Genomic DNA, 18,280 nt, shown 5'->3' on the forward strand with positions numbered 1-18,280 from the left:
AGCAATATTAATATACAATGATAACTAAATAAAAAGAATAAACTATTTAAAAAATAACTAAAAAATTAGATCAGTCAGGTAATTCAAGTTGGTTGGATTATATGAGTTATAGTTTTAGGATTTACAGATTAATTTGGATTCGAATTGAATTCAAGTTAAGCTTTTTTTATAATATGTTGTTTTGATTTGACTTGAACTCATTCGATCCAACTGTCAGGTAATATTTTTTTACATCGTGATCAACTATAATTTCTTAATTTATCTCCTTACAAATGATCGTGAGTCCAATTGTATGGGATCGTTAAGGTGACAGATTCAATATTTTTTTTAGAAGAATTGACACCTCTAATAAATCCTTGTGCAAATGGAGCGTTGGATTTGGATACAGCTGTCGTTTCTCAATTGGACCCGATGGTAGTGCCTACGCTCGAGGTTATTTGGTTGTCATTTTTTTTTATAATTTAAATATTTCATCTATGTAATTTAATTAATTCTGAAAATGATCCATCCAACTTCATAAAAATTTATTATTGAACACAAAAGTAAATTTGGAAGGTATAGATGAGTTTTGACGAACGACCAAGCATCATGAGTGATTCAAACATCACAGAAAGGTATAAATGGATTTTGATGGATGATTTAATATCATGAATAATTCGAACATCATAGATGGAGGAAGTCTTATATGAGAATCAAACTCTAGTTTAATGGACTCCTAGCATGTGTAACGTCCATTCCTTGTATGAGCTGAAGAAAAGTGGGCTTGTCCTTAAGATATAACTGAGTTAGTTACGATGGAGTAAACTTGTAAAAGAGGACAAGAGTTCGAATCTCGATGAAATTGATCAATACTCTATTCCGTTATGGTCAATTGCAGTTTCTTGATTTACTTCCTCACAGATAATCGTATGGAACCGTTAAGATATCGTTAAGATGATAAATTTTACCTTTAGAAGAAGAAAAGTGGGCTTGAACTATTTAAGACTGAGTTGTGCCTAGGCTTGGTCCATTTAAGGCTGAGTTGTGCCGGGCTGGGCCAGGCTCAGTTGACGATAATCTTAATTGCTGATCCCTGCCTGGTTGACAGGCCACTTTTCTTTGGGGTTTTCATACGAACACCGTAAGCGCAATTCTTCTGACTGAGCGATCGAGCCGATCCACGATGAGGCGATCGAGCTTCATCCTCCGCCTCGCCCTGTCCAGCGTCATGCGCCCTGCCGCTTCCGCCCGCCTCTCCACTGCCTCAGCTCCTCACCAGCCCACCGAGCGCGTGTCCGCCATCGTCGATGAGATCTCTCGGTTATCCCTCCTCGAGGTTGCCGACCTCACAGAGGCACTCCGTGTCCGGTTGGGCGTCCAGCAGATGCCCGTCATGGCCATTTTGAACCCTGGCATGGGTGGGCCTGCCGCTGCCTTCCCCGGTGCAGGAGCCGCTGCTGTGCCCGAGGAGAAGAAGGAGGAGAAGACGGCGTTCGATCTGAAGCTGGAGAGCTTCGACGCGGCCTCCAAGATCAAGATCATCAAGGAAGTGAGAACTTTCACGGACCTGGGACTCAAAGAGGCTAAGGAACTTGTGGAGAAGGCTCCAACCGTACTGAAGACTGGGCTGCCGAAGGAAGACGCGGAGAAGATTGCGGAGAAGCTGAAAGAAATTGGTGCTAAAGTTGTGTTGGAATGAGGCAGATGGTTAGGTAGGGTCCCTGCTCCCTTCGTTGCTATTACACCATTTTCGTTATTATTCTGTTTCTTGGAATCAAGAATTCGTTCCGTTGCTGTTAGTCGCAAACATATATGAATTGAATGCTTTGCATCATCAACAGTTTCTAACTTCTAGTAGTGTTTCGATTCCCTGCTCAGGAACATATATTTCTGCAATATTGTCCTTAGTTTTCATGTTATTAAAATGTAACACTAGTTAGATTATTAAATCATTCTTATTCTCTGAATTTCTCAATTGGAAATGTTTCATGCATGTTCTGTATGTTTACTGCAGCATTGGTTATAGATTAAGATCTTTAGACTTTCCTAGTTATTTCTTTTGCCCTTGAAGTGTCTTATATATACTATTGTCACTGCATAGCAATCTTCCTGCCAATTGTTTTATTAGAGTGGGCAATGATGAAACAAGAATACCTTATTGAGGAAATAGACTTAACTATGGAATTGTTTCCACAGTAAATGAGAGCAAGTATAGCACAGAGTATAGATGAGAAGATAATAGATAGAACTGAAATGATTAAAAGTAAGGTATCAAAAACGGTTCTAGGTGGAGGCCTAAGGGTTGGCATTAAAATTTTATTAAAATAGGATAAAATACACAGAGTATCAAAAAATAAGAAAATAGAGTAATAAATTAGTGAAAATCAATCAAAATCAGTGACAAAACATAGAGAAATAAATCAGTGAAAAAAATTGATAAATCAGTGAAAATCATCAATGAAGAAAACCAGAAAGGAAGCTGTATAAGAAACTAGAGAAACACACAGAGGGGAGAGAAGGAAAAATTGAAGGCAAAGGTCACTAGAAATTCCAACAGGAAAAAGCACTGAGTGAAGAAAATGGATGGACGAAGGAGCAGCACCTGTTGAAGGAGTAGTATTGGTTGGAACTAAGAAGTGGGATAGAAATTAGGCTTAACCAATACCTATTAAGGGATCCAAAATCTAACAAAAACATTTTTTTCTAGTGAATCGAGTGGACCGCTTGGGCTGATTTTTGAATCAACTGATTAATGCAGTCTGCCTATCATCTAGGTGAGTTTAAAACCAAGATTAAAAAGGAACTTATTTCTCATTTTTGACACACCAAACGCATCATATATTTTTATATTCTTCCACTATAACAACATTTTGATAGCCTTTAGCATTATTCTTTACTTATCTTGGATAGAAATAATGAGGACTCTCGAACCTTTGTATACTCATAAATATGCTCTGAACTAGTTTGGAACATATCATAGAAGTGGTGGGCATGAAGGTTGCCAAGATTGAGACCCTTCTACACAGCTTCAGATTGTACTATTGAAGCATAGGTTTGTAAAATCCTACAATTTAACATTTTTTGGAAATTATATTGAACTTAATTTAACATTGTTTGGAAATTATATTGCACTTAGAATTTATCATATGTACTAACTTTCAGTTATATTATTATTATGAAAATTTCCGAATTTGCACCATTTTAGTATCATAAACTATTCTGCATTTAGAAACTACAAATAAATGGAAAATGTAATATGACTGTGAAGGGTTGAAAGTTAGCCAACTTTTACATTATTTTCTAAATTTAATTTTAATATTTGTTATAGCATGATAAAGCGTTTTTTATTGATGTAATGCAAAATAGAGGATTGGAAAAGCTTAAAATCTTTTTCATCTTCTTGGAAGCTAAAAGGGCTTCTCATATAATCCACAATTTTCTCGGATAATATGGTACAAAAGAGTTGTCTCTTTCTTTTAACATCAAATTTTAAAATGTTTATTTGAATGCAAGTTTATTCATATTAAGTTATGATTGCGCGTATCCGGATCCTACATATTAACGATGAGTGATAATGAGATTGAGTCATGAGTTCATGAGATCCTAGCACAATCAAGGCTGTGTAGGTTGATTTAGACCGCAGGATCTTAAGATCCTAATATCCTATTCATAAATTTGACAATCATTTTGCCTTAAGCTGCACAACTAGCCCAATGTGTTTCTTTCCTTTCCTTTTCCTTTGCTAAAAAACTCCCTTACACAGACTTTGCACCATCATCGCCTCATCTCACATTTAACAAATGAGTATTGCTAACGACTTGCTATATCTCCTTGATTGAATATTAACATGTTCAATTAAATGCATACCATTTAGGAAGGTTCTGATAATAATCCTTTTATAATCGTTTCTATCAGTGATTTATTCATTCTAAATTTAAGTGGTCATTTTCTTTAATCATTTTTTTTGAAATTTTTAGATTTTTATATCTCCTCTGGGCACTCAGTCTTCAAATCAACAAGATATCTACTATCTTCATGGGATCGACTCATTCGCTCTTGGTATCGAGTCTGGGCTTTGATTATTTTCTCCTACTCCATAGAAATTCAAGAGTCGAGGGATCAAATTATTCTCTCTTACTCTACGAACATTCGAAAGTCCAGAGATCAAGCTATTCTCTCCGATTCCTTAGGCATTCGAGAGATCAATCTATAGGAATTCGACTGTCGAAGGATCAAATTAGTTTCTCCATAACTTCGCAGGCATTTTAGAGTCAAGGGATCGAGTTCTTTTCTCGATCCTTGGCCAGATGAGCCCCCTGATTCTTAGACTCCTGAGTCCTTGGCCCAATGCGATATTACTTTTTTTAGTCTTTGGCTGAATAACCCATGGGTGCTTGGCCCGGTGATGTAATATATTTTCTGGATCCTTGGCGGGGTGACCTTCAGGTCCTTGTCTCGACACAGTATTACTTTTTTTTTTTTATCCTTGGTCGGATGACCTCTAGATTCTTGATCCGCGCGTTGTAATACATTTTTCGATCGTTGTCGGATGGCCTACGGGTCCTTGGTCCGGTGCGATATTATTTTTCCTAGTTCTTGGTAGGTCGAGCTCCCAGGTCGACGGAGCGACGAGAGAGAGACGGCGACGAGAGGAAGAGGCGACGGGGAGAGGCGACCGACGCAGAGCAGAGGGAGGAGGGAGGAGGATCGCGATGTTTGAAGGTTTAGAGTAAGATCATGATTTTTTTTCGTTGCGTGAGAAATCTCAGCCGTTGCGCAAGCGATAAATCTCAACCACCTCAGCGTCGCGCAGCAGTCGTGCTAATTTAATCGCACAGCCAATTCAGTATATATATAATACTAATTATAACATATAAATTATTTTAATATGATAGTTGTAATTAAAATCATTATATTAAATTTTTATTAAAACCTATTCGTCTTGCTTCTTTCTCACTCTCCCATTCCGCCGCCGCCTCCCCCGCTGGATGCAAGACGATCGTATTTTTATCGTCGACCGCCAGGATTTCCTCTCTCCTCGAAATATACAAATACTATCGAATCTGTGGTCGCCGCCGCTACTGATTTCTCGCCGAGCTAATCGCTTGCCGATCGCCTTTGCCGTTGCTTCAAGTCTTCATCGCTTATATAGTGTGAATCGATTTCTTCTATTGAACTGTACCAGAAACTAGCACGCGATAACGCACGCGAGATTATCGCGCATCCTGTGCCAGTGGATACCGTCGTACCGATGCGGGTACAGTGCCAGTAGGATACCGGTGGACAAGCTGGAATGATGACACTCCAGCTGTAATGGGCTTTGGGGCCTTGTCTCTATATCATAGGCTTTTCTGGGCCGAATTTGAATCTGGTCTTCGACGATAGATTTAGGATTAGGAAAGATTCAACATCGGTCGGCGGTTGGTTATGTGGCGGCTTGCGTCGACTCGACGGAGATCGGGTCCATGCCGCTTGGGGACGAATCAGAGCGGTGGAAGTGGGAGAACGCCGCCGCCGGCGCCGCTGCCGGTTTTGCGACCGTTGCTGCGCTCCATCCTCTCGACGTAGTCCGCACCCGCTTCCAGGGTGGTCCTCCTTCCCTAGTCGTCCTACTCCGGCAATATTGGAGCTTTTCTGTCGCTTTAGTTGATCATTTCCTTTCTCTTTATTAGTGACCGACGGACGGGCTTCCCATCTGCCGCTCTACAATAACACTGCGCACGCTTTATACACTATTGCTCGAACAGAGGTTGGCTATTTTTGTTCTCCTTTCATATCATTTGTTCCTTCTTAAATCTTTTGCTTCTTAGGAATGTGTTTATGATTAATAACTAGCCAAAACTTTGTGGAACATTCTAGGGTGATAGAATTTATTTAGAAAGTTTGGTCATCGCTAATTGCTAAGATTTAGATAAATAGTTTAGGGTTGGATTGAATGGTTCAACAAACCTTAATTTATTTTTCATATCAGAGCTTCCTCGAACAAGTTAAGAGTTGGTGCCAAGCCCATGTAGGCAGCAGCATTTTGCATGTAGGGGAACCTTGTCGCATACTAATTCTTGAACATAGATCTAAAATTCAATATATCGATTACTTCAAAGTTGAAGGAATCTACTGTGCATGAAAAAAATGTGTACATTTGAGTGAAAAAAGTGTTATTTCAATTTTTTTGCCAGTGATTCAGTGAATATTACAACACGAAAGAACTAAACTCACTGGCATTGCTATATTGCAGAGGCTATCTGCAATCACTTCATTCCCGTCATGCAATCCACTTACAATGCTAAATACTACATATACAATCAATTGCTTTATTCATCATAATCATTACGACAACTAGCCTTGATCATTTTGATCATCCTTTGCCTAGGGGAAGGTTTCATTAGCTAAAGCAGTTAAAAATTATAGAAGTATGTGTATATTTTTTCAAACTATGAAGATAGACAATTCTATAAAATTTGGTACAGGTATTGTAAAAGCAGAACTATTGGCGAACAATTTCTCCTTTAAAAGTGTTTTTATATTTTTCATGACACTTTTACTCATCACTTAAAATTACAATATTTCAATGATCACATATTCCAAAATTTGAATATATTTATTCAATATCTAGTTTAAACACATAGTTTGAGGCGATTACTTTCGAGAGCATTGCAGTTATTTTGATGTGATAATAACTGTTATGTATAAAAATGATCAGCCACTGAAATTTTTAATTGTGAACTGTTAGCATTAATTTTACTCAAATTTAAGTACTTTTTCCTCTTAGATTAACTGTACTTAATTTAACTTGCATACAACGAAGTAATTACATACTATAAAGTAATTATCTTATGGCTAATCAGATTTTGCATTTTTGTAGGGAGTCAGAGGTCTATATGCAGGATTTTTTCCAGCTGTTTTGGGGTCAACTGTTTCATGGGGGCTTTACTTCTTTTTGTAAGTGCGGCTATATATTTATGTCTACGATATCATGTTGTACTAGATATGTTACAATCCACAATGGTTGACTTGATCGCTTAAATTAGAAGCAGCTTTGTTGACTTCCATTGTTATTGGTCTGTGCACATTGTTTAGGATATTGTTAAGCTTCATACTTGAAAAGTTGATCAAGACATACTGTTGGAACCATATCAGTTTTAGGTTGTTTATAGTGTAGATTTGTCCCTTATGATGCACAAAATAAATTGTACTGTTTAGATTTGGCTTCCCAGTATAATGCTAAAAAAGACCTAAAATAACAATCTTGGTGCCCTTCCGATAGTTGTTCCTTCAATGTTTCTAATTATCTAGACCCAAAATTCTAAACCTTCCTAATTAGCTGAACCAAACTGTCTTTCCCCCTATTCGATGCCTGTTGCATTGCCTAGGCTCACATTAATTAAGGATTACTGAACTAAATGAGGTGGGTGTTGTTTTTTCGAAAGTGAATTTCACATTAATGCTTGAATCGAATGCAAATTAATAAGCATTCTCACATTTCAACTGATTGGTAGGCAATGATTATAGGATTACATTAGCAACTTGAAATATTTAAACATTTTAAGTGGTTGATGCAATGATAAATATGGATACTGCAGTGGAAAAGGGTCAGGCTGCCTTGATAATGGCTGACTCATCAATCAAAACCAAAGGCATGAACAGAACTAGGCTCTTGCAATACTGAGTCACCATATGGAAGCAAGATGTGGTGGATATATATGCACGCACACTACATCTCACAATCACCAACTCTTTATAAAGAGAGAGAGAGAGAGTTCAATGATTTATATATAAATAAGCTATGTTTTCTCATCAACTTGTTTTGCTAACTATCAATTTGAAGCTCTTTTAAAATAACTGGCCATATTTTCATGCCAACTAAATATGTTTGGTTTTGGTTAAGATCCTGTGAATATATTTTAAGATGTTCATGTCACCATAACCTTTCATCTCTGCTAACCTTTGCTGCTCGATCCAATTAATTTTAATTAATTTACCTCCTAATTGAACAACTGTGTTTTTCCCATAGTATTCTACATTGTACACTATTTTGCATAAAAAATAATTATAAGCAAATATCAATTAATTAATAAATAAAAACTAATATTAAAGAAATATAATTAGTAGGTGAATTTCAATAAATTATATACAATACTATTTTTATAATTATGTACTAATATGTCTTATGTATTTAGGGAAATTTTGTACTTTTTTATATGGTATGTTCATGTTGCTCTATTTGTTTTTTTACACAATCAATAGAGAAATTATTTGTTCTTTTCTTTCTATTTTTATACATAAAAATTAAGAATATAATTGAGTTAGAATAACTATTTTATGTGAATTATATTAAAGAATTATATAACATTGTTTGACATCTGAGAAAATTAGTTATTTAAATAAATTATAAAATTTTGATAAGTTATAGAAAATATAACTCACGTGTAATTACAAAAAACATCACTTTAAAATCTTTATGAAGACATTATAGCTTTTTACCACCATGAAGTGATTTTTTTTTCTAAATATCAAATTAAGTTGAATCTTTTCAACTTTAATTAATACACTCCATTAGCAGTAGCAACAACAACAACGGTGATGAAATAAAGCATATTTATGTTTTTTAAGAATATTTTATACTGTGCATAATGAGCAGGGGCATTGTCTAGTGAAAGCATGCGTTGACAATATTGTAGCATTGGGGAAAAAAATAGAAACCTAAATATTTCAAATTAAGACAAAAAGAGCATTGCTTGCTTTAAAACATATGATGATTGCTAGGTGATAATTGCCGAAGAGCCTTTCATATCAACCATCGAATTATGAGTACGAATGAAAAAAAAATTTCTTGAATTCGAGCCATATGAGGATAATACCTCTTATACGTTTCTGGGGGAGATTGTTTATGTGCATCTATCCCAATGAGTCATCTATTGAATCGTTGCAATTGATGTTCGATCCCGAAGAGAAGGGAGAGATCTTCGAAAAGTGCATTTTTATGATCCAATAAATAATCAAACTTATTCCAACGTTCCTGCTAGAGCCTTTCGTATCAACCATTTAAGAAGTAAGACATGCAGTTCTCTTTCTGTTCTCATGTATATTTCTAATGTCATGGTTCATGAAACTTGTCTTTTATCTTCTTATCAAGCGTATAATGAGAATTATGAGTATATTCAGTTCTTACTTGGACTTGTTTTTTGCCTTTTTCAATGACATCTTGTTTCTTCCTTTTTCAGTTATAGCAGGGCAAAGAGTAGGTACCTAAGAGGGAATGATGAGCATCTCACTCCCCATTATCATCTTATATCTGCTGCTGAAGCTGGTGCTTTGGTAAGTGCTGTAATTGTGATCTTGACATTGGTCTGGTCAGTGATATTCTGCAACAATACTATCTATTATCTCAGCATTTTAGCTCAACATGTAGCCACCTTATCATGTATGATAAAGATTTTTTGTTCTTTTTGTACGATAAGATGCTATGTTTGAATGTAGAGATTGCCAAATAACATTGATGTCATTCTCAGACTTACTGATTGTATGCATGCCATGCAGGATGATCCTTTGTTTGAAGACCAGTAGGAAATGTTTTTTTTTGTTGATTCAGTAATTAATAAAGGATTTTGCTGGCCTTACCATGATCATTGCTGTTACAAAAAGCTGAAGATTGGATTGTTTGTGAGGCTAGCTCAGGATTAATGAAAGTGATTTCATTTGTTGTAAGCAATAGAATGTATGTGGATGTAACTTGAGAATAATATTGTAGCTAGCAGACTTATGCTCCGTCTACCTAGAGGAAAGGAAAGGGTAAGGGAGGGGAGGAAAGGAGTGAAAGGTGGAGGGAAAAGGAGAAGAAATAAGGGGTACTAAAATTTGTCTGTTTGGAAAGAAGAAATACAAAGGAAAGAATGTGAGTATTTGGCTCATTCCTTTATCTACTCGGATAGAAAAGCAAATGCCCATTTTACCCATAAAGAAATCTCATTCTCCTTCATGTTTATTGTGTAAAAAATAGCAATATTGGTGAGGCAAAGACAAAAGGAGCGAAGCAAAAAGGAAAAATTGTGCTAAACAAAAAATAACTCATGATAATGTTCTGTCTTCCTAAAAAGGAGAAATTGCGCCAAAAAGGAGAAGTTGTGCCAAACAGATGGGTAATTTTGACAACTTACTAAGTATAAAACAGTAATTTTGCCAAACAGAAATTGTTCCTTCATCCTCTTTCACCCAATTTTGACAGGAGAAATTGTGGCAAAATCTGTTCTGCATGGATTCCTTGCTTGACCAGTTTGAAATTGTTCCATTCCAAGTAGATAGTGGAAGTGAGACAAGATTCATGTTCTTCCTTTAAGAATTTCTCCCTTTCAGTCCCCTTTTTTGTGCAATTATCAATCAGGAAATGATAATTGCTAGGGTAAAGAGTTTTTGTCCACTTGAGTGGTGCTTTCTTCTTGGTGGCCAAGGTTGGATAGCTTGCTGGAGTGTCTCATTGGCTTATTAACCTTTTTGCAGCTCTTCATCCAAATCATTGTGTTAAATTCTCTATTTCCTACATGTCTCAACTGCTAAGAATAAAAGAGAATTGAGTTCCTGTGTGGGAGGGAAAGTGTTTGATGGAAACAGTGTTGTAAATGGCGGTAAGCGGTGGCGGGGCGGTCAATGACCGCCTACAACCTTGGCCGCCTAGGTGGTTTAATTTTTTTTTTACTATTTTTATAAATAAAAGATAAACAATTTGAGAAAAAACTTATCATAAAATATATTAAGTTATTAAATAAAAATAAAAAATCTAATCTAAATATTTATTTAAATATATATATATATAATAGGATAATTTTATTAGGTTTTAATTAAGTCTATTTAAATTATCCCAATCATAGCTAGGAGTTGATTAAAATTATTAATATAAAGTTTCGATTAAATCCTAAGTTAAAAAAAAAAAACCTATTCTCTATTCTGCGTGTTCGGTGTGTCAACGGTGTTTCTTTTGTTTGGAACGTGTCGTCGGACATGAGAGACGCATCCTAACGAGTCACCTGAGCCCAACAATGTGTTCGGACCCGTCGCGCGAGCTTGGATGAGTCTCCCAAGCCTGACGACAGGCTCGGACGAGTTGCTCGAGCCCAATGATGGGCTTGGCATCGCCCGAGCTTGGCGACGAGCTCGAAAGCATCACCCAAGCCAGGCGATGGGCTTGGACGTATCGCCCAGGTCTGGCAACGCAGCCGAAGCTGAAATGCTGAAACTGGATCTGAAATATATAAAAGTCTGACCTAACGATAGCAACCAATGACAGCAAGCAGCGATGGTGGCAGCAGCGGTTTGAAGCGGAAGTATTTTGAAATCACTAATGCACCATAAAATTTTTTTAACCTAGACCACCGCCTAAACTATCGCCTATCTATGATGTGGTGCGGTTGAGGTCCGCCTCCCGCCTAGGCGGTCGCCTCAATCGTCATTTAGAACATTGTATGGAAATTATGTGATATGTGGTTCTTGATCACATAATTTATCCAATGTAGGTGGTTTTATGAAATTGATTAATGTTATTCCTCTGGCTGCCAGCAGGGTATCTTCTGCTACAGTGTTATAAAAATTAAATTGTATCACTCCTTGTGTATTATAGAGAGGATCTGATCTAAGTTGACATAAGATTCCATTGACAGATCAGTATTGTTTGTTAAGACCGAATACTGAGTGGGTTTTCCTTGCCCATCCCTCCACTGTCAATGGTTTCTGTTCCTTTGGTTCCTGTGATGAAAGTGGTAACTTCAGAATTCCTTTATTATTTTAGGATGGTAGCTATCTTGTTCATTATATTTGATGTACACTTCTTTGATTCTATTGTGCCCATCTGTGATTGACGTGATATTGTCAATAATTCAAATATCTAAATTAGATTTTCACTGCAGTTATAGACTGGCAGACTTTTATTACATGACACACTCTTCTGGCACTGCAGGTTTCTTTGTTTACCAATCCTATTTGGCTTGTAAAAACACGACTGCAGCTCCAAACCCCTTACCATGGTTATCAGACCTATTCAGGATTTTCCGGTATGTTCTCTTCCTTGAGAATTGAGTGATATTGGACTTGCTATGATATTAAAATTGTCCTTTTCAAATATTGCATCTTGCAATATATAGTATTTTTTTTTGTTTAACATTTTTATATATGGCTATTATCTATGCTGAATATAATATAAGACTGTGGATGAGCAATTCACTTGGTCTTTAGGCAAATGTACTTATGTAATTTTATGAAATGCTATTATTGCTTCAGGGTTGGTTTGCAAGTATGCATTTCTAGCATTTTGCAACCTCTGCTGGGGTGCAAAAAGTTGCTTAAATTAGGAAAATTCTTGCTAAGGCTATGTTAACCAACTTTTAAAAAAAGGAAGGCGTTTTATTTAAAGCAATAAACTGTCTGAGTATATTATTTCTTAGATTGCTTAATGTCTCGGTTCTGTGGTTATATATTCTACTTTAGTTACCATTTTGCAGTCATTCTAAGGTATTTAAAAGTTGCTTACACATACACATACTTTTTATCTAAGGTCAGATGCTTTGAGGACCATTTTAAAAGAGGAAGGATGGCAAGCACTTTATAAAGGGATTGGACCCAGTCTTTTGCTTGTATGGGCTTCTGTGCTTGCAGTTTCCAGTTTAAATTTTTCCTTATTTTGTACTCTACCTGATTTAGTTTGGCATATCATGTTTGTTTCTATGATATTCTTTTCTATACTTATTGAGCATGATATATTGTCTTTGCACATTATAATGGATTTGGCTCCATGATTAGAAATTTATTAAATGGAAATTAATAAATTTTAGTTTTATAGTTTTTTTTTGTTAAAAATGTTTACTTCATGATTGACTAGCCTGAACATTTTGTTGGAGATATAAATGACTTAAGTAAACATCTTTTTTTGAAGTATAATTCATTCATTTGATAGAATACCATGTCAAATAAATTGGTTCCTTACTGAACTTTTTCTGTCTACTGGATCTATAGAAAGTAAATATAATTCTTTTCTATCCATAGGTAGAAAATATGGGATTGTCTGTTAGCCAATGATTATTCATGATTACATATTAAATCAAAATATGAGTCTATATATCAATTCCAATGTCACTCCTTGAACCACTCAACCATCTCCTACATAATCTTATTATCCAGAAACTGTGAATAATGAATTGTGAATCATTTCTATTATTGCAGTGCAAGTATAATTGATGAATGGTTTTGTAAGAATAATTCCTTTCAAATAAATTCAGAATTTTATGCATCCAACTGGACAAGGGATCAATAAAGAAAATTGAGATTCAATTGTTATATTATTTAGATATAAAGGTGTGAAAGAGACTAAAGAAGACTATTTAAGATCGTAAGACTTAGTAGTGAGATACGCTTGCATAAAAGTCATGGTTGGAATAGGTGGGAGTTGGGACTCACGACTTTTTCTTTGTTGTTCTTTCAGTTGTTGTTTTGTTGTCTTAAAATTGTTTTTCAGGTGGTTGCATATGCATTTGCAGTCCTTCCTATTTTACACACACATAAATGCATGGGATATTACCTTTATTTCAGTTGGCTTACCTATATTAAGCTAGTTCATTAGTTCGATTTGATTTACCATCTTAAGGAATAGATCAGTCAAGATGATTGATCTTAGTTTACACTTCATCTATCAAATAAATAATCAATACAAGTGAATAGAAAAGTTAACCAAAATACTTAGGAAAATTACCTTTCCCAACTTTTAGCTAATGAGGTTCTCTATCGATGACATATATGCCCTTCTCACAAGGTGAGACGCTTGCAAATAAATAGGATTCACAAAATATAGGACCCCCTAATCATGCCCTACAAATTGTTAGTTGAAAGTAACATGGCCATTTTGATATCCTTGACCTCTAAAAACTCAAGAAATTCTTTGCACCAATAAGTCTTGAGATATCTCTTATTAACTTTATTTATTTTTTATCACTGGAAAAACTTCAAAGATAATTACAATATTACATTTTTAAAAAAAACGTCATCTATGGTTGCTGTGTGTTGTATTGTTTTGATATAAGGTTACCATGACGAAGTTCTACATTGTCATTGCACAAACAAAACTTAGTTACTTCTTTATTGGGGTGTAGCTCCTTCACATGGCCAACTAGGGGATTTAGTAGTTCATAGGTCTGAATCCTTAGTGGGCTGTGGGTTAGGCCTAGCTTGAGATGGCATCAGGTAGGCAGAATGAGGGCTGGTGCTATGAATCAACATCATCATCATGCAATTTGCTGAGTGAAACACAAGTTCTACTTGTCAGGCACCTTAGTCTAGGAACCCAATATATGCTGAATGAAGCAGGACTCCTCAAATTCATAGTTGAGTCAGAGGTCTAGCTAGTGATAAGCAGGAGTAGCTACTTTAGTCCCTCACAGACAAGTTGGAGATCTTGTTAGGCTTATATATAATGGTAATCTCCACCCAAATGGTTAGTCATTTTGGGTGGTGGGTTCTGCCTCTATGTCATGTTCATTTTTTTTTATGAACTATTTTTTCATGTATTTATTTTACTGTTAGCAGTATACTTTGGATTTGGAATTCATTCAGAATATCAAGTCATCTCAAAGATGCAATTAAGTATTGCTATCAAGTGCAATAATTCAATTTTCAAGTGCTTGTGATTTAGAGTTGCACCAGTATCGCAATTCTTAAATTTTTATGTATTCAAATGGAAGGAATAAAACAGAGTGGCACTTATCTGACAATAATAAAAGATGCAATTGAGATTTTATCTGAAGGTTCTAATTTCTGTAAGTTTGAGTGGTTGAGTAATTATGACAAAAGCTTAAGATATGTGGCAGGGCCCAAATCATATTTCTTAACACTTCCTTTATGTATACATGTCTATACAAGAATAGCTAGTTGAAGCCCACATGTGCAAAATCCATGAGTATTTATTTGCACTCCAGCAGAACTTAAACACAGGAACTCTTGTGCCTGTACCTCTTGAGTTTGATTTTTGTTTTCCATTTCTCTCATTTAACATGTGAAACTTGCGTTTATCATTTGGCACACAATTTTCTTTGCCCAGACTTTCTTTACTTCTCTATATATCATTAGTAATGGTAAATTTGATGTTTGTTAATATTTGGTTAGGTTACTCATGGTGCAATTCAGTTTACTGTTTATGAAGAACTCCGTAGGCTTGTTGCTTACACCAAGGGAAAAGGAGCAAAGACAAATGCCATGGGTGGAAATGAATCATTGGTAATATTCTGAAACAATGCATTTCAATGAGTAGATATTATTGATTGCATGTATCTATATATACAGCTAGTGGTAGGCTTGAATAGATGCCAGATTGTCTCTTATTTCCAAAGTTTGAAAATCCACCTTTTATATATAAAAAAAATCTTGCATTTTAATTGGAGGATATTATCATGAATCCTAGTGGTTCATGATAATATGGAAAATCTTGGATTATTTAGTTATACTATCTATTAGTACTAAATTTGAATTTGTAAAATAGTTCAGGGAACAAGAAAAGAATCAATGTTATGGCTGAATAAGTGAGCATGCAGTTCTTATGATAGTTTTAGATATTTCATGAAATTGATATTGATCCAGTATTAGGATAAAAAACAACTAGTCAGAATGTAGAAAAGCTTCTGGAGTCTCATGTGATTGTCATATCTCTGTTAAGTTAAAAGGAAAATTTATATGATTGTGATATCATTTGTCATACTTTATGAAATGGATTGGAGCGATGAGCTGTGAGGAAGTAACATAAAAATAAATCAATATAGCAATTTGAGATTGCTAAGATGGATGTGTAGAATTATTAGATGACATAAAATAAAAAAACACTACTATTTGAGGAGATTAATTAAACATTGCTCCAATACATAATAAAATGAGAGATAGCATTGCATGAACACTTTTTAAAAGGTGACCAATGATTCTTAGAAGAGTTGAATCTATGAATGAAAGGTATGAGCAATAGAGTGAGAACAAAGAAAAAATAGTCATTTTAAAATGATATAATTAATTTGAATATTACTGATGCTATAATAGAGCTAGTTGTCCCATATAGCTTTGACAAAGATGACTTGATGATGAATTTCTTTATTTATCTTAAGTTTTTCAATGTTTGCCAACTAATTTGAGGAATGACTTTATAAATATGAGGCAAACATATTCTTTCAGACTAGGTAATTACAGTCTTAGTATGTTGATTGTCTTTTTTACTATATCAATCTAGATTCTCTGTTATACTGTAATTGTAATATCTTTTGGCAGTTATAATCAATATAGTTGTCACATTATGGATGAAAAAACATTGAATGATGCAAAAGATGCTAAAAAAATTATTATGAAACCAAGATAAGTATTTTTGCCCATTCATTTTTTATTTGCTGTTAAAGCTAATAAGACTAAGATAGAATAGGAAGTATTGTCCAGCATATAATATAAGTTTTTTACTTGCGTCTTTGATATGGTTATATTACACTTGTCAAGTTACAAATTCATTTACTGTTGCACTATCCCATACTTTGCTTACGATGGGATTCATTGTTTTATTTTGTTTCTCTTATTAGAGCTCATTCGACTATGCTGCTCTTGGGGCTTCCTCTAAAATTGTTGCAATTCTATTCACATATCCATATCAGGCAAGCTGTTCAAGATTTGCTTTCTTCTTTCTAGGATTTGTGTTTTGTTTGCAATTACATTTTGCTATCAAGTTAACCTGAACTTGATGCCTTTACTCGTAAGCTAATTTACCAGCTGATTGTGGTTGTCTCTTTGTAGGTTATTCGTTCTCGGTTACAGGTACTTGGTGTTTTCTTTCATAATTGTCAGACCTGTTTGTTATATTTTCTATCCATTTTAATGTATGAGCAATATAATCAGCTTGCCCTTGTATCCCAATTAAATACTTGTTTGTATACTGCAGCAAAGACCTAATATCAATGGAACCCCAAAGTATTCAGATAGTTGGCATGTTATAAAGGAAACTGCAAGGTAAATAATGATGTGATACCAACGTTACGTTGGTGGCACATTCTTCAGAGTTATAGTCCACGAGCCACCTTGCTGGTCCAATACCTTTATTTGGTCATTTGTCCTCATAATTTACTACCTAAACATATGCCTGCCGCAATCAAGTTCATGCAAAACAATCGATTTGATTGGTCTTGCAGTAGGAGAATTATGCTTGTTGATTCATTACTTGTTCAATTTCATAATTGTTAGATGAGAGACACATGATTGCTAACTCGTCGCTGCAGGTTTGAAGGCCTTCGTGGGTTTTACAGGGGCTTGACGTCCAACTTGTTGAAGAACATCCCAGCGTCATCAATAACCTTCGTAGTGTATGAAAATGTTCTTCGCATGCTCAGATTAAGTGGAGGGGAAAGTTGATCTATCTATTTGTATACTAATTTTCTTGATTCATTAAAAAAAAAAACTCACTTTTTACTTTTTCATCTTTTAAAATTGTTGAATAATTATTCTAATTCAAATGATAATATGATTTTTATTTTGTTTTTTAAGTTGATAATTATCCATTTTTGTGCAGCCAATCAAATGGCCTTAAGTGTTAGTATTCTATTCCACTGTGGTCTGTGGGCTGAGATAGTTCTCTGCTTCCTAACAATATATAACTCTCTCATAATTCATGCCTTTCATTTAGGAGTAAATAAAATTTTAATTCAAGTAAAATAATTGATCAAATTAAGTTAATTTAAGATTTTAATTTAGTTTATTTTTAAAAAAAATATATTATTTTAGTTAAATTGATTTGATTTTTTATTTTAAAAATCAATTAAATTGATTAAATTAGTTTTTTATTGAAAATTAAAAAATATATTTTTTATCAAAAGTTTTGATATTTTTAAAATCATGTAATTCAATGAATTAATTAATTTTGCATTGATTCGGTTGTTTTAAAAAAATTGATTGATTTGATTTTAGATAATTTTAATCAAAAAATTAGTCCTAAATAACTGAAGTATGCAAATGCCTGATAAGAAATGAACTTAAAAGTTAATAGGATTGCATTCTTTTGGGGTTTACATTGTTTTGCTTTTTCATAAAGAAAAATTAAAGACACAAGAAAAGGATCATAAAATTCTTTTAATTTTTTCATGCTATGAAAACTGATATAAGTTAAACACTCATTTAAGGTAAAATTTCTTTAATTTCTTTTAAAAACTCATTCAAGTTAAAATCTTTTTTTTTTTATAAAAATATCTTGTCAAGTAAATATTTTTCAGTTTTAGCTTTGACCAGTCATTTTAAAAAAAAAAAACTTTTCTTTTTG

At 34.5% G+C, this 18,280-nt stretch overlaps 2 protein-coding genes across 2 annotated transcripts; both read left to right on the forward strand.

Annotated features, from left to right (window-relative positions):
* Positions 1-1,099: 1,099 nt before the first annotated feature.
* On the forward strand, positions 1,100-3,027 carry LOC141831836 (uncharacterized). The gene is made up of 2 exons (XM_074719243.1): positions 1,100-1,691; positions 2,943-3,027. Exon 1 carries the CDS (start codon positions 1,163-1,165, stop codon positions 1,676-1,678), a length of 516 nt encoding a protein of 171 aa, XP_074575344.1. The 5' UTR covers positions 1,100-1,162; the 3' UTR covers positions 1,679-1,691; positions 2,943-3,027.
* Positions 3,028-5,341: 2,314 nt separating this feature from the next.
* On the forward strand, positions 5,342-17,442 carry LOC141831845 (folate transporter 1, chloroplastic). Its single transcript, XM_074719254.1, has 11 exons — positions 5,342-5,565; positions 5,652-5,728; positions 6,842-6,918; positions 9,201-9,294; positions 11,924-12,017; positions 12,523-12,596; positions 15,115-15,225; positions 16,557-16,628; positions 16,768-16,788; positions 16,913-16,980; positions 17,247-17,442. The coding sequence occupies exons 1-11, from the start codon at positions 5,445-5,447 to the stop codon at positions 17,377-17,379; spliced, it is 942 nt and encodes a 313-aa protein (XP_074575355.1). The 5' UTR covers positions 5,342-5,444; the 3' UTR covers positions 17,380-17,442.
* Positions 17,443-18,280: the final 838 nt, after the last annotated feature.

Source organism: Curcuma longa, chromosome 1, assembly GCF_044706935.1.
Source record: "Curcuma longa cultivar G26 ecotype Majalengka, Jawa Barat chromosome 1, ITB_CL_G26_1.1, whole genome shotgun sequence".
NCBI lineage: Eukaryota > Viridiplantae > Streptophyta > Magnoliopsida > Zingiberales > Zingiberaceae > Curcuma > Curcuma longa.

Bases quoted from the DNA above. Each gene is read 5' to 3' on its own strand.
- LOC141831836 (XM_074719243.1), top strand. From the start codon at position 1,163: ATGAGGCGATCGAGCTTCATCCTCCGCCTCGCCCTGTCCAGCGTCATG.
- LOC141831845 (XM_074719254.1), top strand. From the start codon at position 5,445: ATGCCGCTTGGGGACGAATCAGAGCGGTGGAAGTGGGAGAACGCCGCC. The intron at 5,729-6,841 runs GTTGGCTATTTT...GCATTTTTGTAG, and splicing joins ACACTATTGCTCGAACAGAG to GGAGTCAGAGGTCTATATGC. The intron at 6,919-9,200 runs GTAAGTGCGGCT...TTCCTTTTTCAG, and splicing joins TGGGGGCTTTACTTCTTTTT to TTATAGCAGGGCAAAGAGTA.